We start from the raw sequence: 24,992 nt of genomic DNA, 5'->3' as shown, positions 1-24,992 counted from the left end.
GGTCTACGTGTATTTTGCTTTTCTTCATGGAGAAGAAGAAGCCAAATCTAACCATGCTGCAAATCTAAATTCCTTCCACGTTCTTTTCTCCCCACTTCTAGTTCAGAATATTCATTTTTGCACACATTTTTCATGGTTAGTGGGCATGAAACCTGTTAAGTTTTTGTTTTTCTTTTTCTTTCATTCTGATCACCTTATTCGGAAATACAGGGCTCGGTCTTGCAACTTCACAGTTTCTGCTTCTGCTTGAAATCTCACTTGAAAGTAGATTTTACCTTTTGTAATTATCTTCATTTTTAAAATGTTTCAATTTTAAATCATTTTCCGTACAGTATTTATAAAACATGTGAATATTAACTATTTTTTCTAAGTTTTTCTTTTTACTCTTTTACTTCTGTTGCCATGAAGATAGTTCATGTAATCAAGGTTTTACTAATCAAATGTTTCCCTAGTAATGCAGTAAAGGCTAATCCTCAAGGATTAATCTTCAGAAATCCCATCACATTAGGCATTTACTAAGCCTGTGTAACAATAGACACTCTCAATTATGGCCTTGGGATATAAAGATAGGTAAACACATACCCTTAACACTCAGAACATTGTAAGTACAATGGTGGAATTTGTGGGAGAGAGGGAGGTGGGTTCATGGTGATTATTACCACAAAACAAATGCCCTTACCTGTACCATTAATCATGTCACAATAACTTGGCCAATAGGAGAGATTCCTTTGGAATAAAAAGAAAGGAAATGAATAAACATTCTCTTTTCTAGAGTACCTTTCTCATATTACTTTGTCTATTATGATTCAATATTGCTAAAATAAAGATTAGATGTGTGACAAATGCTAAGTTTAAGCAATGTTGTAAGTCCTGTGGTTTATGTTTTGTTTGAAGGTTTCATCTTGTTGAGGTAAATTAAGTGCCCAATACCATTAAGTGCCAGATTATAAAATAAAAAGTGCCAAGTGTTAACTTAACACAACTTAGAATAGAAAACAGTTCTGAAAAAAGAAAAAGGAGAAATACTTCAGAAATTTATATCTCTACATAGCAGAGAATTTTTTTTTCCATTTTGAGAAATGAACTATTTGGTAATATGTTGAGTTTTCAAAATACATAGGTAAATATAAAGTGGGTTAACTGATGTAAGCTCAGTATGAGGGAGAAGAGGGGTGTAGGGAAGAAGAAAGAAAAACCGATGTCGAAGAAAGAGATGGAAACACATAGATCATCCATTTATACTTTTCTCCCTTTTAACTCTTGCATAAGCTTGCATTAAAGTAGGACAGAGTTGGGGCACTGGGGTGGCTCAGTTGGTTAAGCGTCTGACTTCGGCTCAGGTCATGATCTCACAGTCTGTGAGTTTGAGCCTTGTGTCAGCCTCTGTGCTGACAGCTCAGAGCCTGGAACCTGCTTTGGATTCTGCGTCTCCCTCTCTCTCTGCCCTTCCCCTGCTTATGCTGTTTCTCTTTGTCTCAAAAATAAATAAAAACATTTAAAAAAATAAAGTAGGACAGAGTTTATTAATTTCTATACTGATGTGTAAGTAAGATATATGTATATATATCTGGAAGCAATAAAAATAGTAGTAAAAATTTCTCTGTATCCTCAGCCACTTTTTGGTGATGCAAAACCAGGTTTTTCCCCACTGATAATGTATCATCTAGTGAGATGTCAAGGCAAGTTGTTGCTTCTTTTTTATTTAAAAAATTTTTTTTCTAATTAGTCTCACTATTTTTATTTTTTTAATATGTTACTTCTTTTTTAAACAGAATAAACTGTTAATCATGCTCAGTCTTGCCATGATCAGTTACATTAAGCTTATCAAATCTTAAACTGAAGTGGAATTCTTACTCCAATTAGAAACACTTAGTAACTCTCCTCAAAATATCTCTGTAATATTGAAAAGGCAAAAATGCTTGTGTTTCTCAATATACAGTGATGTGACTTCATTGCAATAAGCATTTAGGAGTGTGAGTTTTCCTCCACTATACTTTTCTTTAAAAAGATGTTAGTATGGAATCTATAGAAGAAAAACTACTACCTAAGTGAATATTTAATGGTTTTATGCAATTTTTAGATAAGGACTTAGTGTGAGGCAGTGGTTACTTGTATTAATTAATAAAAACCTTTAATCTCTCTGAATTTTGATTACTGTATTCTTTCCAGGAAATAACTGATCCAAAGCATATTTATTAACCTTGATTAAAAGAGAAGATGACTTTCTTCCCTGACATTTATTAAGATTCTTCCTTTGTTACATGATAAATTTACATGATAAATTTACATGATAAATTATGTGTACTCTAGATGATTAAGCAGGAGCTAAGGAAAAAAGCAAATCATGACTATCTAATATTCATTCAGAATAGTAGCATAGTAGTAATCCAGTAGTAACAAGATAGAATAGTAATCATTCTATTACTACTTCAGAGGAGGCCTGGTCTTTATTTTCAAGTTAATATGGCAACTTTAGAACTATATTTGCAGTACTAATTCCACTTTTGCACTGATAAAGGTATAAAATGCTGATTTATCAATATAGAAAATTAAGACATTTTGAAGGAAAACGCCATGACAACATCTGCATGGATTCATTAAGTTTTCAACTTTAAAGAGACACATGAAGTCATGCGGTGGAATGAACAATTTTTATTTGATAGGCTCAATACAACAAGTTAAACACACCCAGAAAACTATGTTTTTCTACCTGCTAGTTGATCAGCTGACGTAATGCTTTTCTTCCTTTCATTTGTGGCCATATGAGTGTACTGTGATGGTGGCCATGCAACAGAGATGGAATTCACTTTGGATTTCTCTATGTAAGAGAACCTGTATACAGAGGTAAAGCTAATTCTGTAGTGAGGCTGATATTTAGCAACTATGCACTAGTGACCAGTTGTCACAACTAAAGGGTGAACACCTCAAAGAACACGAAGTTCCAGGGCTGAAATATAGGCAGATCTGGACCATAGTTAGTGCCTGTGCCTTAGCAGTTGTTAAACAAATATCCCTCCTGCTTTGGAGTTCACACACTTTACCTGGATACTTACTTTTTACCTTTGTAAGTGTCAATTATGGCAACTTGGCTTATGTTGTCTTTCCCACTGAAAACTGTATAAATTCCATCTGCAGTGTTGTTGTACTGAAAAGATATGTACAAGAAGAAATTACTTCTAGGACAAGTCATAGTTTCCAAGTTATAAAGTATGTAACTCATGTTCATATTTTTCAAATGCCAGTTATCGATTATTAATAATTATTTTATGTGGCCTGAAATATATATGCAATAAAGTTTTAAAATTATTGGTCTTTAACATTTTAAAAACATAGGCTATAAATGGCACCTCGAAATAAGTGCTAGGGGTTGAGACAAAGGAAGAAAGACCAATTCCAGAAGTTGCCATGATCCAAACTCTAGTCATAACTAAGTCAGTAAGGCAATTTTGATCACTACTCCTATTATATTGAGGTAAGGGGATATTAAGAAAAAACTTTGAGAACAATGGGAAGACTTCTAGAGGTTTTCTAAATGTTAGGATATTTTTTGTTTTCTTCCTAAATGGTATGATCTTTAACAAGTGGATATAAAACTTAGGCCTACAAAATTAAAAATGCAATCAGCCAAGGAAAGATGTTAAGAGTTTTTGAGTCAAAACATAGTAACTGAATCTCTGATCCTTTAAAGCTTTCTACATTCCTATTTAGTGGCATATAACCTTTCAATCCTAAACACTATCTAAGGTAAAATAACAACAATAAACTGGAGACTATAACTAATATCACATATAGTGCCAAATAAATCAGTCAAAATTCTAATTCAATAGTTAGCTTGTCCTATTTATAATTCAAAATATTAAGCTATTTTAAGTACATTGCCAAATTCACTTTTTCTTTCATCTGCAAACTGCCATTTCTTTGACAAAGTGCATTAAAATAGGACATTGCTGATTTATCAATCTCACTGTGTTCCAATTTAGGCTAACTTTTAAATTTTTATTAACACAAATTTGTGAGAGTTCTGGAGAAGGAGGAATGTTAAGATGAATACATTTAACACAAAGAAAAATACGGTATTAAACTTGATTTTTTGATAAGGGGAATCAAAACAGAAAATATTCACAGCCTTATTGGCTTACAACCTATTTTAGACAATTGTGTATTTATCAAAGAATGGAAACCTAATTAAATCTCAGTTTATTCGTTTTAAATTTAATTGTTAAATTTACATGAGTAAAATTTTCTAACTACAGAGCCATCTGAGATAGAGACTTTAAAAAATTAGAATAACCTCAAGATAAATAAATAAATAATAAAAATAATAAAATAAAAATTAGAATGTCTACTCCCAGATCAGAAATCATGTGAACACACTAAGTTGTAAAATTATAAATTGCCAATGTCATTATGTTTATCTAAGATATAAAAAATCAACATTCACATTTGGTACTCACAGGAAAAAACACACCAACTGTCGTGGAAATAGGATATGGAACCAAACTCAAGAACGGATCTTTATAGCCCCACAAGAGCTCTTTCACAGTTCTTTTTTGAAACATGGAAGATTTTGACTTTTTGATAAGTGAATTGAGTACCACTTGAACAAATGCATTTGGGTAGAGATGGGGTGCAGCCTATAAAAAAAAATCACTGAGACATCAATTTTAGTATCATATTTTTAACACATAGATGGATTTAATACAAGCCTTAAGTTTAATAGAAACAAATCTAACCTTATCTTTAAAATTACTGCTCAATCTTGCCAGGACAAAAAGTGCAACTTATCTAATCCCTAGATGACTACATTTCTCTGCCTCAGTGCCAGTCACAAGGAGACATTTAAAATTCAATCCTATTTTTTTTTTTAATGATAAAGTAGTCTTCCAATTCAGTTGTTATGATTTTGTCATTTTTCCAAATGATGCTAAATCCATTCAAAATAATGACATAGGAACATATTTTTATTAAAATGACAAAATGAAGAATATCTGATGAGAGTTCTAATCATAAGATGCACTACAGTGGATCCTAGAGTATTTCAAAACCAGTACTTTTGTTGTTTGTCTACTTACTGCTACAGCCAGATTGAGAACAGTCCAAGTGTCATTCTCTGTTCCAGCTGATAGTGAAGGCTCGAAGATGGCCTCATTGGGCTGAAGAAAAGAGACTGTGTGGTTCTCAGGATCGTGGGTTATATTTTTTTTGGCTAGATAACGAACTCTGAAAACCAGAAGTAAATAAAATTCAAAATAATTGTCTCAAGTGAACAGGTCTCAAATGCCATCCATTCACGTAACAAATAATTTTTGAGTATATAGAATACATCACAAGTGATGCCAACCAATTGGTTTAAAATGACAAGTAAGCCAATGCGGGGTCTTTAGTGTATTAGAGGTGATCCCAAATCTTCACAACATAGGAGAAGTAACATGTGTCATTATGAGAGCTTATGCAGAGTCCAGAGGGAGACCCAGAACAAATATAAATCCAGGTTTGGGACTGTCATAGTGGGAGTAATGATAGCCATTTTGGTAGCAATTCCACCCAGGTGGTCTGAATGACAAACAGAAGTTTAGGTGGAGTGGGGTAAAAAGACCCATGGTGTATTGTTAGAAACACAAATTGTTGAATTTGGATGGATTGCAAGGTGAGAATAAGGAGTATCATGGGAAATAGAGCCACAGAAGTAAGCAAGATCTCAAGCATAAAAGAGTTGCATCCTATCCTCAAATGTTTGGCCTTGATCCTGAGGGTAAGGAGGAGACAGTTAGAAAGGTTTCAGTAGGGGAATATTAAGAGTACATTTTCTTAAATGAGAAAGAATGTTCTAAGTACATAGCGTATTCAGCACTGGCTTTTTCATATTTCTAGTACTTTAATGAGAATGAAAGATAACTAATGGAATATAATTTCCATTTTACAGGTCAATTCCCTTCACCATTCCTGCCGTATATTAAATACTTATTAGTTCTAAGCTCCTGGCTGTAAAATCTCTAGGCTTATAAGTACCAAATACCTTTTAGGAACATGGGGAAGGGTGAATGAATAATCTTCATTATTATGAAGAAAAATCTTTTCCAAATACAAGATGTTTATTGAGACAAAATGAGGTATATACCATTCATTTCACTATCATATATGTGAATGTCCATACATGAGATGAATAGATAGCTAAAGTAAAGACTGAAAACCCATGTACAAGGAACAACATTTCACTCCGGTGTAATAAAGTTGTAAATTCCTGTAGGGTAGGGATTATGAGTGTTTTGCATCCACAGGCAGAGTGCCTGGCACATATTGAGTTCATGATAAATAATTTTTTGCATGAATAAACAAATTAGTTAATGGCTCACATTATTTTAAAAGAGTTCACAGTACTATAGAAAATTTATTTTTAATATAATGCCATCAAAGCTTTATTATTTATTCTTCTTGAAGTACTGTAGACATACCAGGAATATACAAATATGAAAGAGCACCCAAGACAGTCTGTTACTAGTCAACTTCTAGTTTTTCTTATATAATTGTATTTTAAATTAGAGAACCTACTATTAGCATTTAAAATTGAAGCACTTTAATTTTTAGCAAAATTTATGTATGTAAAATAATTGAAACAATAGCAAAATGTTACCCAGATTCCAATTTACTTAAGTTGTACTTACAACATTATACCAGTAGATGGCACTAAGAGAAAAATCTTTTAACTGAGGCCTGTGTTTAGAAAATACTTTTAGAAGCAGAACATAATCGCTCAATTCTTTTGTTTAAAAATTAAAATGTACACAGATTTTGGAAAGTGTTGGCTAATGAGGTAAAAGGGAGAAATTTGCCTTAGACTTTGCCCCAAATTGCTTTCTTTGTACTCCTGCCAAAGCCAAGTAACTTAAAAAAATAAAAGATGAGGGGTGCCTGAGCGGCTCAGTCAGTTAAGCCTCTGACTTAGGCTCAGGTCATGATTTCATAGTTCATGAAGCCCCATGTCGTCGGGCTCTGTGCTGACAGCTCAGAGTCTGGAGCCTGTTTCAGATTATGTGTCTCCCTCTCTCTCTCTGCCCCTCTTCCACTCACACTGTCTCTCTCTCTCAAGATTAAATAAACATTAAATTTTTTTTTTCAACGTTTTTTATTTATTTTTGGGACAGAGAGAGACAGAGCATGAACGGGGGAGGGGCAGAGAGAGAGGGAGACACAGAATCGGAAACAGGCTCCAGGCTCTGAGCCATCAGCCCAGAGCCCGACGTGGGGCTCGAACTCACGGACCGCGAGATCGTGACCTGGCTGAAGTCAGATGCTTAACCGACTGCGCCACCCAGGCGCCCCTAATTTTTTTTTTTAAATAAAAGATTAATTTTGGACCTGAGAATATTCTCAAGGAATTAATGTGTCTTCATAGAGACCACGTAATTTACAATATGTATAATTAAGATCTCAATCCAGGCAATTTCATGCTTTGACCAATGCTGTACCTTGTCAAAATTTCAGTGAACTCACTTTAACAGACATCAGCCAAATAAGCTGTGGTTGTGTTTGAAGAGGGACATCCTCCTACACTTCCAATTTCAAATGTATTCAGGGTATAATTTATAGGGAGGCAGGTTCAGTAAAACTTATTAGCTGTTAGGAAGAGTATGAAATTATTAACTTTTTCTGAAAGGTAATCAATTATTTTCTTATTATTTAAGGTATCCAAACAGACACTAATGACTCCATTTTGGTGACATCTTAAGATGAACCCTAGTTTAGAATTCCCTTTAACATTGTTATATAAATGGGATTTATTGTTTATAAACTTTAGCTGCAAATCCCACTTCCCTAATTCAACCTTCCCCTCATTGCTTCTCCAAGTAAATCTAAACTAACCCTTTTGTCCCTTAGAGAGATAGGTTAAAGTCTCTAAAAAGTAACTATGTTTTAGCTCTCTAGGGCTAGATTCAGTATTGTTTGTTTCTACATATCTCAAGGAATATATTTAAAAATAAAAAAAATACCCCTGCAAAATAAAAGTGAAAGAGTTCTCAAATTCTAACAACTATTCAGTTTCCTCACACGCATGCAGTTCAGTCAAGTTATAATTTTTTAAACAATTTTTCTTAGATTATTATTTCTTAACAATTTTTTTGGAGTAAGATACTCGCATAGGCTTTTTTTTTTTTAAGTTTACTTGTTTATTTTGAAAGAGAGAGCACAAGCAGGGGAGGAGCAGAGAGAGAGGGAGAGAGCAAGAATCTCAAGCAGGCTCTGTGCTCTGTGTTAAGCCGGTAACTGGGTTTGATTGCATGACTCAGAGATCATGACCTGAGCCATGAAGCCATGATCAAGAATCAAACACTTAACAAACTGAGCCACCCATGCACACCTCATATAAGTTTTTGATAATAACATGGTAACTTTAAGACCATGAAAAAAACATTTTCCTTTTTTTTTTTTTTTTTAACAATGAAAACCAAGTGTTCTTCAACAGTACTGTGAATAGTCACAGACATATGCACAGAGACAGGAGACTTGGGGACAATTACTAGGACAGAAAAGGCACCAAGGCCCTCTGTAGCTTATATATCACATACTATGGCAGCAGCCACTACCTTCACAACTACTGTTATTTTATTATATTTTGTGTGTGAGTAGTCAATCTAAAAATATATTAATGCATGGAAAAGAAACTATATAGACTATCTAAAACAGATATTAAAACTATGAATTATATGAAATCATAATAAATATGTAATTTTGTGATAAGAACTGATCAAAGTAAGTAACCAGTTGTAATTATCCTTGGGGGAAAATCACACATTTGTATAACAAATGATACAGCAGGACTTAATGGTGTTCCCACATGGATATCATAAATCTAATCCTTGGTTACAGTTAGTGCTTTTAGCACCTCAGTCCCCCCTTGTGTTACTTCGATAGTTGGAGAAAACACATAGTATATAATTTAAATAAGAAATAAAAATACATACAAAAATCTAGGAGGTACCATCTCTTAGGTCTGTGTAAACATAAACAATCACTACATATCCCTTGGTGTCAGTTTTTTAGTATACAAACTGAAAAGTCCTAGCTAATCATTCCCCTCTAGTTCTAATACCCGAATATTCCATTTAGAATTGTGTTAAACTATTAGGGTATATAAGAGAAAGGCATAGCATTTTGGTCTCAGTTCTGGAAAAAATATAAGAATGAAGCCACTGAATCAATATAAACACCCATATGACTTGGAAGTTAGTTTCTAGAAATCCTTAGCAGGTACTGCGGTTACATAAAATCAGTTTAATGCTGTGGTTCTCAAAATTGAGTAAGTACTGGAATCACCCAGAGGATTTGTAAAACTCATTGCTGGGCTCCAACCCAAGAGTCTCTGATTCATTTGATCTGGGAAAATCTGTAGATTCTCAGAATAGGTGAGGCTGTTGCTGTCAGGTTGGGAACCACACTTTGAGAATAACTGATAAAATGTATGCAATTTTAGGATCTTAAAATACTGGTTCTTAAAATTCTGATAAGATTTTTTCTATTATGCATGCATATGTCAGAGTTGTTGAGAATATATGTCATAAGTGTAAAACACCTGTGACTTCTTAAATGTAGGGTGGTTATCTGATACTGCTAAATTTATAATAAAATCTCTATTTCTTATAATCATTAAATCCTTAAATCAGGATTCCATATAGGCAGAAACAAAATATTTCATGATATTTTACTGGGAAACAGGAAGAAGTACATCTGAAAACAATGGCATTTTTCAAGTGGAAGTTTTTCAGAAATATGTATGGTCAAGGAAAGAATGCCACTTATTTGTGAGGACTCACCTGTACGTGTAAGGACCTCTTTGTTTAACTTTAATTTTGCTGCTGTTAGCTACCACTTCCTGTGGGTTTTGCACATCATAGATCCAAAACTGTCTGTAAACTTCTGTGCCTGTTTTAACCCAATTTTGATAAGCAATGGTACCTTCCTCGAGTACAACCTCCTATGAAAAAGAAAACAAGTTTGTGTTATTTCTCTGTATTAAATATGGGCGCCTCTGGGAGTTTATAACTTTGTTAGCCAAGGCAAGGACTAAGCTCAAGTACCTTCTTCATGAGAACCTTGGCACACAGTTGCAACAGAAATGTTTTCAAAAAATTACTATAGCAACCTCTTTTTGTCAACCTTTTACAAAGGGAATCAGGGTATAATATTGCAGACATGGATGTTGATGTAAGGCCAACCATTGGCAAGCTTTAGAGTGACCCTATATTGCAACAGTTATAACTTATTAAGCAAATTTTATTAAACCTAACAAAGTTCCTACCAGGTTGAACATTAACTTCTCTGCTGTCCTCAGATTGATGAGACAAAACAGAAAAAAGAGAGAAAAATCTGGTGGTATTGAAAGCTTTAACTTTTCTTCAAAAGTTGGACACTTCAGAAGATGATCACTTAACATTTATTAAATTTAAAAAAATTTCTTGGTGAAAAACACAAATTTGACTTCTTCTCTTCAAAATCCTTCTCAATCCCTAACTTAGTATATATGTGACAACTAAATAAGACATGTTTCCAGAAGCTACAACAGTCTAATGTTATTATTAAAGTTATTACTTACACAATAAAAGGATGAAATGAGGAAATTATCCTATTATTATTTTGTGGAATTCGTTAAAAATCACCAATGCGCCATGTAGTAAAGATAAACAAGTGGGAAAAAATGTCAATGAGGTAATCACAAAACCTCATGTTAGAAACGTGTTCCCTTGCTTTAGATGCTGTGGAACTGGATGGAAAGTCACCAAACCATTCAGGGTCAATATCATTATCTATAAAAGAGGTGGTTATAGATGATCTCCCAGTTTCCTTCCCCGGCTTTCACTCTCTTAGCCCAAAGTCTATAAGGCTATAGTAACTAGAGCAAACAAAGGTGATTTGGTAGCAGGCAGTATTCCCAATTAAGCACCTTGGGAAGAATGCCTAGAATGGAAAGCTCTACCTTTGTGCTTGAGGAAGAGGAAGAAAAGTATTTCACAGAAAATGAATCCCAACAGATCTATGAATACAGGAACAATCTGATCTATTTGTTTCCTTCACCTGGAAGCATCAATTCATAGAATGATGAGTCAGGAAAGGACATTGAACAATATCATATTTTCTAGGAGAGAACACTGAGGCTCTGAGGAACCAGGTGGCTGGCCCATGGGTAACCCAGGCAAATAGTAGCAGAACTGTGATGAAAATCCTAGTCTCTGACTCTTAGACTAGTCCTCTTTCATACCATGCTATTACAGTCTTTTAGTTTTCCTGTCACCTCTGCACTTAGTTGGTAGAAGTAAGATTAAGTTTCATATCTTCAGGATATGTTACTTATTGCTTAATCCAGAGAATAAGGAAATTCCTTAGAGATGAACAGGGAACCAAGCTGAAATGCTATTACAAAATCCTGTGCTGTTGCAATGCATTTTCACTGGGTTCACTGTTGTGCTCATGTTGATGTTAGACCATTACTTTTTATGACCAACTGTCCTTGAAAAACTGTTTATTAGTTCCCCAAAAGTCTTATTTCCAACAGTAACAAGCTCCATATTAAGACAGAGTTACATGCAGATCAAGCATGTGAATATGTTTGATGAGATCGTTGAAGCTGAAAGCTATGTTAATTTACCAATTTCAAGAGATTTTATGAGGGGAAGATACAGACAAACTTACACATTACTACCTTTGCAGTATACAAATCTTAAGGACAATGCAATATCAATTATTTATCATACACCTCTTAAGGCACACATTTTACGTTAGTTCTTAATGCAATAAACTCAATAAATGTTTACAGAATTGAAAAGGAAAAGTGATGGAAGATACTTGGCAGGGCAGAAAACCTCCCTAACTCTAATGTGTGTGCATTTAACATCAAACGACTAGAAGTGCATCATGCCTTTCTTCTAAAGGCCAGGAAACACTTTGCCTTATTTGTTGATCTAGAGATATTTTTTAAATGGCAAAGATGAAACGCAAAAAGTTGAAATGAATGCATTGAATTATTAGCTGTTAGAGTTAGAGTCATCTAACCCCATCGCTATTTATTCAGAGGTAGAAATGAGTCCTAAGAAAAACAGATGATTAGTCAATGTTATAGGACAACTTTGTAGCAGGTAATAGAGAAATCAGGTCTTTTTACTCCAATCTTGCATAGTTTCATAATGCCATCGTTTGTTCAGAGCCAAAGAGAAAAACATTGAAGCAGTCAAAATAGGAATGCATTTCTTCTGATCCTAAGACTACTCTATATATTAGAAAATTGGCTAGCCACTCCTTGAGTACCAAGACTAAATCAAGCCACAAGTTTCCTTAATTTTAAAAGGAGCAAAGGATTTTACATCATTTGTGAACTTAAAAGGCCTTAAAGTTAAGTTGGATTTGCACTAGCTAGCCAATCTTGCAAACCTTTCACTAAGTTAGAAGTACAAAGCTGATAAATGAGCACATGAAAAAACAATATAATTCAAAATCCTCTCATTTGGCTGATGTCTACATCAGTATCTGTCCCTGACTTTAAGCGTGTAGACTAGTCCCAGTGCTGACTAGATTCCAGACTAATGACACTCTTATGGCATGGTCTCCAGCTGGGTTGAAAACTATTGGCCTTTGAAACTTCTATTTTGTTACATTAATGTGAAAGCAGAAGTTTGGAATAGTAGTATCTTCTACTTTGTTACATACTCACTAGATTATTGCTTTTTCAGGAAAACAGTGCCCATCACCACCACTGGCAACTTTAGGGTAATTATTAAAATGTCCTTGATAACTTCCCATGGGTGGAGTAGATAGAGTACCAATGTGGAAAATATGTTGTCCCATTTCTCAAGGATCTTGTAAAGTACTAATAGACAGGATCATGTGTAGCAGATTTTAACCTATGAGTTACATTTCCTTATCCTATCCCTACGCTGAACATATAGAGTGGCTTCTTCCCTCCGGGTACAGAGTAAAGTGTTTAAGAATGAAACTAGATCCTATGGGTTTAATCCCCAGTTGGGTGCCATGGTAACCATTAAACTTGGGCAGGTTATTTAATTTTTTTATACCTCACTTTCCTCATTTGTAAAATAGGGATAATAATAATATTAGGTTGAACCACATGAGATTAGTATTTTGAAACTCAACATGAGTTGAATATGGTTTAATTGAATATATAGCCTCCTAGCTTCTTATAGAGATTAATAAATGTGAGCACTTAGAACAGTGTTAGCACAGAGCTAGCATTCAGTGAATGTTGGCTATTATACAAATCCTATCTACTCTTTGGAGGAAGAACTCTAATATTTACTCTCCAGAGTAAATGGAGATGTCTAACCCAGTCATGTGGCAATAACTCATGTAGTATACGGTGACACTTCTTTTTCTTTAAATGATTTAATCATTTTTACATTTATTTTCACTGCAGTGACATCAAAACTTCCTTAAAATGTTCTGCACTGTGTTTCTTCATATTGAAAAGAGTCTTCAGCCTTTCCAGTTACTACCACAATTTGTTCTGGTTAGGACCAGTTACAAACCATTTCCCCACATTCAAAAAAGTTTGTATTATGTACATGGGCATATGTGTGCATGCATGCTTGCGTGTGCATGCTCACGGAGACTGAATTACAATATTAGTGGCAGCTGTGCTGAGAGTCAAAAAATGACTTCAGTCTCAGATTATCAAGTCATCAGTTAAAACACCAATTTGGGGAAACTGATTGGATTTAATGTTTCTGAAACCCAGGTCATTAGCCTCCAAAATTTATGTAAGAACTTAATATGGGAGATTCTGCATTTGGCTTGAGTAGTAAATTATGTTGATATGTCAATAAAAATTGGACTGGGGGAAAAATTATATATGCTTACCTGCTATTTCTTGAAACCCTTTTTAAGTAATTTTATTATTGCAATTAAATGCTAATGTATGTAGTGTTTAATTCATTTTTATGCCTCTATTTTAATTTAAAATTTACTTTGGACTGTTTCATGTTCATGCTTATGTTCTCATATATTATCATTAGCATAATTTATACAAATTATTTTTTCATATCTGGAAATACAATAAGCATATATTATTGAAGCAATATAAATGTTAATTTATATTATTAAAATATGGACTATTGAGTCCAATATTGGCTATTTTAATAAACAACTAATTATTTCAACTTATTTTATCTGAAAGCATGTCTTACAAGTTACTAAAGGATTATTCTTTTCAGGAAGTGTGCAAAGAAATGATGTATAATTTAACATTAGTCTTTTAGGAGGAAAGAAAGAGCTTTAATTTCCTTCTTGGTGTTCTATACTTAATATCATAGGGAAATTAAAATTTATTTAAAATTCCTACTGTTATACAATATTCATTAAACATTCATCAAGTAATATTAACAGTGTCAAGTGATAAATTATCTTTTATAAACAGTGGCAGGACTTTGACCTTTTTCCAAAGTGCTGTGCCAGTTTCTATATTTGTGGAAGCTAATGCCACTGACTTTGCTTATCTACATAAGGTTGCATAAATCTGTTGGCTCCACTCTTATCTGTTAGGAATCATAGTCAAAAGTACTGGTAAGAAAGTTCTCAGCTGTAATCCATAAAAAGCATGAGGTCCCTAGAAAACATCCCTTAAAAATTAAGAGTAAAATGAATGCATGTGTATATGTATAGATGTGTATATATACATCTGTATATTCGTACACACTATACACACATTATATATATTTTTTTAATGTTTATTGTTAATAAATATTGTTATTTATTGTTAATGTTGTTTACATATATGTGTATATATATACACACATTATATATATATATATACATATATATGTGTGTATATATATATATATATGTGTATATATATATATGAAAGAAATAAATTTTCTGGACCATTTTAGACCATTTTAAATGCCAGTTTCAGGGTGCTATCTCTTTTAGAACTGGAAGATATCATAGAGTCCCAGCTTTGCTTTATGAATGAGATAACTATGGGATGATTTTCTGATCTTTTTTTTTTTTAATTTTTTTTTTTCAACGTTTATTTATTTTGGGGACAGAGAGAGACAGAGCATGAACGGGGGAGGGGCAGAGAGAGAGGGAGACACAGAATCGGAAACAGGCTCCAGGCTCTGAGCCATCAGCCCAGAGCCTGACGCGGGGCTCTAACTCACAGACCGCGAGATCGTGACCTGGCTGAAGTCGGACGCTTAACCGACTGCGCCACCCAGGCGCCCCCTGATCTTTTTTTTTAATTAAGCAACTTAATAGTTTTAAAAGGTGCTTGTATATAGGTAATAACTTTCCCAATTTGCTGTTAGTCAATTAAATGAAGAAAGTAATCTTCAGTGAGTTTCAGTGGCAAAAACTGACTGGTACTAAAATTATTCTTTATTTGTAAAATAACAGCTTTACCCCAAATGATTTGGCTCTTTGGGTTTACACATAATTCAGAGATTTGACTCCAACTGTATTTCAAAAAGATATATATTCCAAACTTACTTTTAGAACAGTTTTGTAAACTAAAGAAAAAAGAAATACCCTGTATAAAGAAAGAACAAATCCCAGCATCTTTATAGGACTAAAGTTGATAAGATCAACATGACTATATGGAAATCTGAGAGCAAAACCAGGCTTAGTTTTAAATGTATCACAGATTCTGACCATTGGAGAGGTTCTGGTGATTAGTTTTAGGCTATAGATATGTGGCAGGCATACAATATAAACTATCATTTAATATTTTTGGAAACTCATTCTTCCTTAAATCTGTTTTGTGCCTCTTCCTCCTTCTAGGGTCTAGATCCATACCATCCCCTTTTGTCTTGTATAAGATTGCACAGATAACTCTTACTTCAAAAACAAGAAGAGAAAGCACTCTATTTCTTTGTTGCATACCTCTCTTTATTACCCTACCCTACTGAATTTATATTTTCAAGAACATTAGTAACCATGTCCTAATCATTATTTCCTGAATTTTCATCTGCCTTAGAGCATTTTCTCTTTCTTTGAGCACTAGCCTTATATTAAACTCCAAAGTAATTACACTCTTCTGTTTTTATTTCTTCATTCATAAAATCATTTTTTTGTTTTTATACCTCGAATTATGTATAAAACCTATAGTAATCTCTCTGCTTTTTTTTTTGTCTTGACGTTCAAGCCATCTAGATAGCAAATAGATTGTTTAGTTTTATCTGTAATCTCTAGATCAATGATCAAACCAATCTGAGTACTGACCTTTGAAATACTGATGTTCACGTCAAAACACTCATAAAACCTCTTTTATTATCCTAAGATATACATCTCTCCCAGTAATTCAACTGGACATCTTGAAGTGTTTTTACCCTCCCTCCTAATTTAGTTCCATATCCAAACTGCCATTACCCTCCATCACCCATTTTTTTCTGGGTACTCCACCACACTAGCCCAGAGTGCCTTTGTTACGTAATGTGCAGATTGTGCAAAGATCTTTCTAAAAGGGAATCTTAAATTCTCCTTGAAAATGGCCATGTCCTGCATAGTTTTCCCTCGTTTTCCTGTTTTTTGTTTAAACTCTTTTTTTTAATGTTTATTTATTTTGAGAGAGAGAGAGCAAGTGTGTGAGTGGGGAAGGTCAGAGAAAGAGTAAGAGAGAGGATCCCAAGCAGGCTTTGCACTGTTAGTGTAGAACCCAATGTGGGGCTCAAACTCATGAACCGTGAGATGATGATCAGAGCTGAAACCACAAGTTGGATGCTTAACCGACTGAGCCACCCACGTGCCCCCTGTTCTCCTGTTTTTGGTCTCTCCAACTCTTTTTATTGTAGGATCATACTGCACAAGACTGTGTATCATCTAGTCTCTGCCTTCAGATTGTCTAGGTTTGGGAACTGACTCCTTTTGGCCACATGAATTGGCAAGTAGATTTAAGGTCTTGTGACTAAAGTGGGTACGATAAGAGGATCTCATAGATATCTGCAAAGATTAAATGAATTAGTATTTATGAAGCTCTTCACAGCACTAAATAAATGGAAGCCATGTGATATGAATCGTTAAATGCAGGTTTTGTTATCTCTTACACCTACCAGGAAAGATCCACCAACCACTACTGCCTGTCACATGGCCAATTAAATATTCTTCTTCCTGATGTTCAAAGCTTCATATATTTTACCCCATGTTGTTTTTCTAATCATCTCTTTTGTAGATCCCATATTCTGGGCACATTTGATATGTTCTTCCTTCCCTTTTTACAGCACTTAGTTGCATTTCACACCTTTTCCTATAATATTCTTCAGCCCTCTGATGCCTTTATTACAGCCCTCTTTTGAACTTCCAAAGTCTTATCCTTTTTGAAAATCCAACAGTTTCACGTTTCGGAAGTGATCAAATGTTTTGAGACTTCTCTTTTTAAATAGCAAATTCCCATATAATACCCTAGTTTCATGGTTCTTTATGTTTTGGTATACTATGCTTTCCCCTGGTTACATTTTATATTTGTTGAAGTAAAAAAATTATTTTACTCTCTGTCACTATATAAAAGTAAATTTTTTGACATCTCAAAACTCTTATTTCCTCATGAACAACTATTATGAAGTTAGAGATATACATTAGACAGTTAAAATCTTTGCACATGATTGAACAGAAAAACTATCCGTACAAATCTTTGCACATGATTGAACAGAATCCGTATCAATCTTTGCACATGATTGAACAGAAAAACTATCCGTACTAATACTGTTGAATGAAGAAGAAAAAGATAAGTGAACAATATTCAACTACTGGACACCATCTGTGTGTTGGAAAAAAACAGTCTAAAATGCTGTGTAGTGGGAGATTATTGGGAATTTCCATTCTGGAGACTTTTCCAGAAGATAAATTATAGCCTGAGTGTTAGTACAGATAATGTATCTGTTCTTTCTCCACAGAAAGCCCAGAAGGGAAGCAGAATTTATAGAATAGGAAGAGTGCTGTGCAATGGAGCTCCAACTCACATGGTTACATAAGCCCCACCTCACCAGCATCTGCCTGTCTCTGTTGAACTGTATCATGAATAATAGCAACAAAACTGGACATTCCAAGGGAGGGGATGACATTCAATTTCTATCTATATTTATATTTATGTATATATAAATAATATATAAACATACATAATATATAAATCTATATTATTTATATATTATATATATATAATATATATATAAATAAAAATATCTGTATGCATCTTCTCCCTTTATCTGGCTTCTCAACCCAAGCACAGCCCCCCATATCCTGCCTGGAGTTTTCCTGTAAACTGAAGGTACGTGGACCCATGTCATCTCTGTCAAATGCTAAGCAAGTAGAGCTGGGGAGAGGCAGAGGGGGGTGGGGCAGAGGATCAAAAGCAGTCTCGGCGCTGACAGCAGACAGCCTGATGTGGGGCTCAAACTCATGAACTATGAGATCATGACCTGAGCCAAAGACAGTTGCCTAACCAACTGAGCCACCCAGGTGCCCCTACAATATATTTTTAAAGTTAAATGCATGGGGTTGAAGATTTACAATCTGTTAGCGAAAGATAAAAATGCTTATGTTATTATTGAGTAAATACATATATATGTGTATGTATGTGTGTATATATATATATATATATATGTGTGTGTGTGTGTGTGTGTGTGTGTGTGTGTATTAATGTCTTAGTATCAAAGATAGGACAATAGGATGTTATTGAGGTAATGGTTCCTATCTATCTGTCTATCTGTCTATCTATCTATCTGTCTATCTATCTGTCTATCTATCTGTCTCTCTGTCTCTGCCAGGGCATTGACATCTAAGCAGGCTGAGAGCTGAGGCCAGCACTCAGATAGGTTTTACTTGGGTAGGATTATGTGTAAAAAACCTGAGCATACTAGCCCTGGGGCAGGATACACACTCTCAAAGTTCACAGTTATCCCTGTTCTTATGTTATCTTGTTCTTGGAATGTTCTTAGAAGCGTCACTTTTTTTTTTTTTTTTTAAACCCTGTCTTCAAACTCCTGAAGCTGATTCAATTTGCCACCCACTGATTTAGGACTTCAGCAAATCTGCTTCTTATTCTAGTCTTCCTACTCTCTCTCAGTTCAAGTCGGTGAGTGTGAAGCACAATAGAAGGAAGGAAAGTGGAAGATGAACTCTACTTTGTTGTGCAAAGCCTGGCTATTGAACCACTCTAGTTTTTGTTAAAACTACAGTCAACTCATTTCATTTATGCTGACATTTGTCCTATATAACATTTCCGGAAGTATTTTGGCAGAATCAGTATAAATGTTTATAAATAGGAATGTTTATAAAACAATATTATGTTATTACATATATTATAAAATCAACAGTTTACCAAATAAAAAAATTATACCAGCCTTACCAAAGATTCCTGTTTCATTATTAAACACAATTTTAAATTTATATATAATACACAAAATACACATACTTATTTCTCGTTCAAAAGCTCATCAATATAGTCCTTAGGCACAATGAAAAACAATTATTTCTACTAACTTGTACACTTCTAAACACCTTTGATGAGAATTTGGATATTATACTTAAGATAGTGATGCATTCATGTTAAAAGTACATTATGCTTTTAACATTTCTCAACTGTGTGAAGTTGTAATGGCTCATAATCACCTTTGTATTAAAGATACAAAGTTACCAGTTACCACGAAATACAAATGACAAGAAATGAATGACAAGAAGTATCCTTTAGAATACTTGTACCTTTTTGATTGTCCTCTCAATAAGCATGTCTCCGACTGGCATCAGAATGCCTCCAAACACGGCCAGGACTGCACCAATGACAGCACCAGCGATGAGCCCACAGTTTCGGTCACAGCCCATTTTCTTAATCGGGGGAGAAATTAAGGTTCAGCACCTGCTTCTTTCAAACTCCCAGGTCTGATTAGGTGATTTCCAGAGGTCTGGTCCTAGTATTAGAAAGAGATCATAAAACAGAAGCTTAAATACCAGTACAAGAAGATCAAAGTACAGAGAAAACACAACTGAACAAGCATTTAGCCGGTTATGAATAAATAATTTTTGTTTGATGAAACTGACTTTCTAGGTTACGTCCTCTCCTTTCTTTCTTTTCACTATTTACCAGTGGAAGAAATAAAGAACATTGTCATATAGAGTATTTCTTTAAAATTCCCCTCTTTTAAAATTTTCTTCCTATGGATGATTAACACTGAAATCTTATCTAAGGAGAACTTGCTTACTGTACTTTCTCCCTCATCTACCTACCCTCAGCCCAGGACACTTAGATGCATCTTCGCTCTTTATCTGGCTTCTCCACTCAAGCACAGCCACCCACATCTTGCCTGGAGTTCTCCTGCAAACTGGAGGTTTCCTGACCCATGTCTTCTCTGTTCAATGCTAAGCAAGTATGGTAATAGACGGTGTCTTTACTATACCTTATTCACAAGTATACAGCAAGATACAAATTTTATAGGAAATCATCTGAGGAGTCTCAGAAAGAATTAATTCTTCTAATCATTTGTAAGCTATCTGTTAAAACAAAACAAAACAAATAAACATGGTTACAGTGGGAAAATACATTGTCAGTAAATTAATACCAGAATATTGTCTAATAACACCAAAATTATAATCACTATTAAAAAAAATCTTTCATGAATACTGAGCTCATACCTGAATTTTTTTATAGTGTTAAAAACAAATATTTTAAAGAATGTACTTTCAATTTCATTGTTAATAATTGGCTTTTGAATACACTAAAGGTGGGAAGAATTTAAAGAAGATACATAATGAATGTAAAGGATGTTTAATGATAGGCATTTCTTTGCTACTAGTCTCACAGGGTTTTTTTGTTTTTGTTTTATTTTTACATATGAAACTGCAACATTATTTATTTTGTCATCATGAACATTTGATTCACACCAATTCTGTTAAAATCAACTAATTTGTGCCAGTGTGTATTTCCACTATTCAGTCTTATTTTTGATATCTTTCTATACAGTATGTGGCTACTTCATAAAGATTGAAAGAAAATGATTAATGAAATGAGTGGATTCTATTTTAACAAAGTTAATAAAAATTTATTACTTCTAGGATTTTAGAACACCTTCATATTTTGGTTGTAACAGTATTTTTTTAAATGGGGCTGACCTGACGTTGATAAAGAGCCAAAATGTGCTTTGTAGCTTGTAAACAAAAATTCCCTACTTTATTGCCCAAGGCCATGGAAAACATAAATGCCAACAGAATGGAGACTATAGATAAAAAAAGAGAGTCACATGCCAATTATTACTGTCAACACTGTAAATGTAATAACAAAAATTCTACTTTGTTATGGTCTCAGATTTTCCCTCCACAGCTTTGTTCCAACAGAAGTGCCACTCTTAGGATATTCTTAGGACTTATTTCCACTGGAAGAACCGTTTAGTTTTTCAGGAATATTGCTTGCATAGCTAAGAAAATAAGGAAAATTAGACTTTTCCTCAATATTGTGAAGATAAATGTTACAGAGTTTTCCCATGACAATTTTATTTATTTCTCTTTACCCTTTCTTATCTTCGTGATTTCCCTTTACCCATGCCTTCTATCTAGGATACTTCCACTGTAAAGGAGGATAAACTGAATTCATTCACACCGAGGTTCTAGCAGCTAAGAAGTGTGAATACTATTAATATTACACGTTTTTGGGGTTTTTTTCCCAATGTAAAAGGACCATCTATAAGCTGTCTAAACAAGTAATTTGGTTTTCCTATGGACTTCCGTATCTCACTGAGCAAGTGGTGTTTGCTTTGTATTAATTGTTTGGAGATGGCGCGTGAGGAACAGCTTTCCTTGCCCTCTGAAATCATGTAACATGCTACCCATCTGGGTGGTCTGTATACTATGGACAAATAGTCATATCCAAGGGAGCCAATTAAGTAATCATTGGCTGAATCATCATTTCAGACACCATCCTCTATGTCTCATTTACAAGTTATACCTAAAGTAGTAATCAAGACACGGATCTAATAACGTAGTGTAGTTAAGACCAGTAGACTAGTAGATTAAACCAAAAATTGATGTGCTACTACTCTCTTGCCAGATGACAATGGGAAAATCACTTCATCTTTTAGGACTTGAATTTCCTCATGTGTAAAATAAGATGCTAGGATGAGATCGGCAATTTTTAATTTAAGTAGCTGAATCAGTTCTTCAGATTCTTATGTGGAAGACCAACAGGCAGAGTGACTGTGGAGTACAACAGTGGTGGCAACCCTGTGACCTTGATTCCCAGCCTGGTCTCCCTACTCCCACATGACATACTCCTTTCTTTGAGGAAGCTCTATGAGAATCTCTGTAGAAATCTATGGCTTTGCAAAGCCAATTAAAAATTGGGAAAGGAAATCCCCAGAGTCAAATTGCAGTTTTCTTTATATGGTATCATGAATCTATTTTTTTTAATGTTTTTAAATGTTCATTTTTGAGACAGAGACAGAGAGAGAGAGAGAGAGAGAGAGAGAGAGAGAGAGAGAATGAGCAGGTGAGCAGGGGGCGGGGGCAGAGAAAGAGACACAATCTGAATCTGGCTCCAGGCTCTCAGCTGTCAGCACAGAGCCCAACACAGGACTCGAACTCCCACCAGATCATCACCTGAACCAAAGTCAGACCCTTAACCAACTGAGCTACCCAGGAGCCCCTCATGAATCTATTTTTAAAAAGCAACTGAAGGGGCATCTAGGTGGCTCAGTTGGTTATGCGTCTGACTCTTGATTTCGGCTCAGGTCATGATCTCATGGTTTGTGAGATCAAGACCCTCGTTGGGCCCTGCGCTGACAGCAAGGAGCGTGCTTGGGATTCTCACTCTCCCTCTGTCCCTTCTCCACTCATGCTTTCTCTTTTTCTCTCTAGCAAAATAAAAACATAAAAGAAACCACTCAAGTATTAAATTTCCCTTTTGGAAAATTATTTTATGTTCTATATAAATATCACTAAAAAACTTCACTCCTATAATGTCATTTGCAACTCTGACACATGGAAATAAAATGATTTAAAAATTACAATTCTATGGCTGCTAAATATTTTGTGCATTTATCTGCCCTTTTCCAGATTAGGTGCCATAACCTAGTTGTGAATTGGACTTCTGCCAGAATTATTCTCCTTTATTCAAGTAGCCCATGTACTACAGAGGAAAGTTTCTGCAAGGGGCAAAGAGTCCCAAGAATGTCCACTGGAGGACTCAGGCAACAGCACATGTTGTCCAATACTTCCCTCTCTAAACCTGGAAACTCATGATTATGACTTCTGAGGACCCTGAGCCCCAGGCCTGTCAAGTAATGGTCATGCCTGGGTCCTACATAGGCTCTGTCTGCTTTAAACTTAAAACTGAAGTGATATAGTGTATCCATCCCACTGCTGTTGAGTCAAGCCCATCAGAAAAAAGAAGTATCCAGTAACTTATTCTGTTGATCATGCCATTAGTTATTGGAATAACACTGGTCTGGATGATATATAAGCAAAGCTGTAAGTATTAATCTAACATCACTTCACACATGTACTAATAGTTTTGAGAGAGACTGCGTTTATGTATTTCTTTCAAATTTTTAACTGATTGACTCACTTTTGTTACTTTGTTGTAAGTTTCCAACTTTTTCCCCTAATAATACGTAAGATATGCGACATTACTTGGGTTCATTATCCTTCAGTGCCTTGAAACCATGAGTAATGAAGTAATGTTATTAAACTACTCCCTTAGCTTTATGCTTCATATTATTAAATTTAGTTTTATTCACCTAGGCAAAGGAGGACCCAACACATCATGTAAGACACACGCTGACTACATAAGAGAAAAGTTCAGGTTACAGCACATTCACCAGTTTTTCCACCCATGTTTATCTTCAGGGAAAAAAAAAAAGTGTCGTTTGTCCCCATTCTCCTCTCAAATTTGGTAAGGCTTGTAAATTTGTGTCTTGTGAACTTGGTTTTCTTAATAACAAATTCCTTACATATTAAAATAGTAATTTATTTCACTTGCTAATTTTGGATTGCATTTTATTATTGTTATTTCTCCTTCATAGGAATAGACAAGACATCGAAATCTGCAATAATTTACTTCTTGTTTCAAGTAAATAAATTTAGAAAGCAAAGAATCATCACAGGTACAGTAAAGAAAAACCAATTGCTGAGACTTGTATAAAGCAGAGAAAAGAAAAAAAAGGCGTATTTTAAAATATCACTTATCACATACCTTTCTGGAGCCTAGAGGGAGATCAGCTGTATCCTATCAGTTTATAGATTATAAATCCTATTCCTTTTGTAGAATTTGTGAGTGTATTTTATTCCCTTGGGTTATCTTTGAAAGAAGGAAAAAAGGGTACTTTTTTTTCTTTACTTTTTTGTTGCCAAATCAGTGGAGTGTTTCCAGAATGAATTTATGAGCATTATGTCTTTCCATTATGTTGGAAACCTGGTGGTAGAAACTTGAGAGACTGAGCTATAAGAAACCTTTCCAGTAAATAGGTCAGAAAATCAGAGAAAATTCTTAGAGAATCTGTAATTCTTCCCATGTGTGATTAAAGCTGTATTCCTTGGGAAACTCCACCCAGAAAAGGCATGACCCAGAGGTAAATTTTCTGGGATGTAAACTGCAAAACTTGAAAAAGCTTCAGATTACAAAAGTATTTGTACCATAAATGAATGCCAGGGCCAGGATGACATTTTCTTACTCATGAGTGAGTATCTCAGATTTCTTATTCTATCCATGAACTTTCCCCCCACATTTTCTTAGAATTGAAAACCAGACCACACACTTCTGTTTTCAAGCACACACACATTACACTGTTCTTTTGATACACAGCCTTCTTTACCTAATAAATACAGTATCTGCCCACAGACCCCATTTTTGGAGTTTTGAGGGGTGATTAATTTAACAAGTTGTGTATAAATGATGAAAGTTAGCTTTCAGAATTAAATTCCTTTTCACTTTCTGGCCCTACACTGTAACTAGGTGTGTTTATAAAGCCATGGTTTCCTAGACATGAGTAAGATGCAGATTCAAATCCCAGCTATTT

General features: G+C 34.6%; 1 protein-coding gene and 1 long non-coding RNA gene across 4 annotated transcripts in view; one reads left to right on the top strand and one right to left on the bottom strand.

The window, feature by feature from the left end:
• Positions 1-24,992, bottom strand: part of CD36 (CD36 molecule) — a 53,507-nt gene that overhangs the window by 10,719 nt on the left and 17,796 nt on the right. For all 3 annotated transcript variants that reach the window (XM_047849911.1, XM_047849912.1, XM_047849910.1), the window contains exons 2-8: positions 20,385-20,478; positions 19,693-19,898; positions 9,810-9,970; positions 5,073-5,220; positions 4,455-4,634; positions 3,054-3,145; positions 680-726 (exon numbers count right to left, since the gene is read on the bottom strand). In XM_047849911.1, coding sequence (XP_047705867.1) covers positions 680-726; positions 3,054-3,145; positions 4,455-4,634; positions 5,073-5,220; positions 9,810-9,970; positions 19,693-19,812 — 748 coding nt within the window. In that variant the 5' untranslated portion in view covers positions 19,813-19,898; positions 20,385-20,478. The remainder of the gene's footprint in view (positions 1-679; positions 727-3,053; positions 3,146-4,454; positions 4,635-5,072; positions 5,221-9,809; positions 9,971-19,692; positions 19,899-20,384; positions 20,479-24,992) is intronic.
• The window catches only part of LOC125160703 (uncharacterized), a 30,573-nt gene continuing 29,579 nt past the window's right edge, over positions 23,999-24,992 (top strand). Inside the window, exon 1 of the long non-coding RNA XR_007150344.1 lies at positions 23,999-24,080. This is a non-coding gene — a long non-coding RNA (uncharacterized LOC125160703). The remainder of the gene's footprint in view (positions 24,081-24,992) is intronic.

Source organism: Prionailurus viverrinus, chromosome A2, assembly GCF_022837055.1.
Source record: "Prionailurus viverrinus isolate Anna chromosome A2, UM_Priviv_1.0, whole genome shotgun sequence".
Lineage (NCBI taxonomy): Eukaryota > Metazoa > Chordata > Mammalia > Carnivora > Felidae > Prionailurus > Prionailurus viverrinus.
This window is presented reverse-complemented; position numbering and strand designations above follow the sequence as displayed.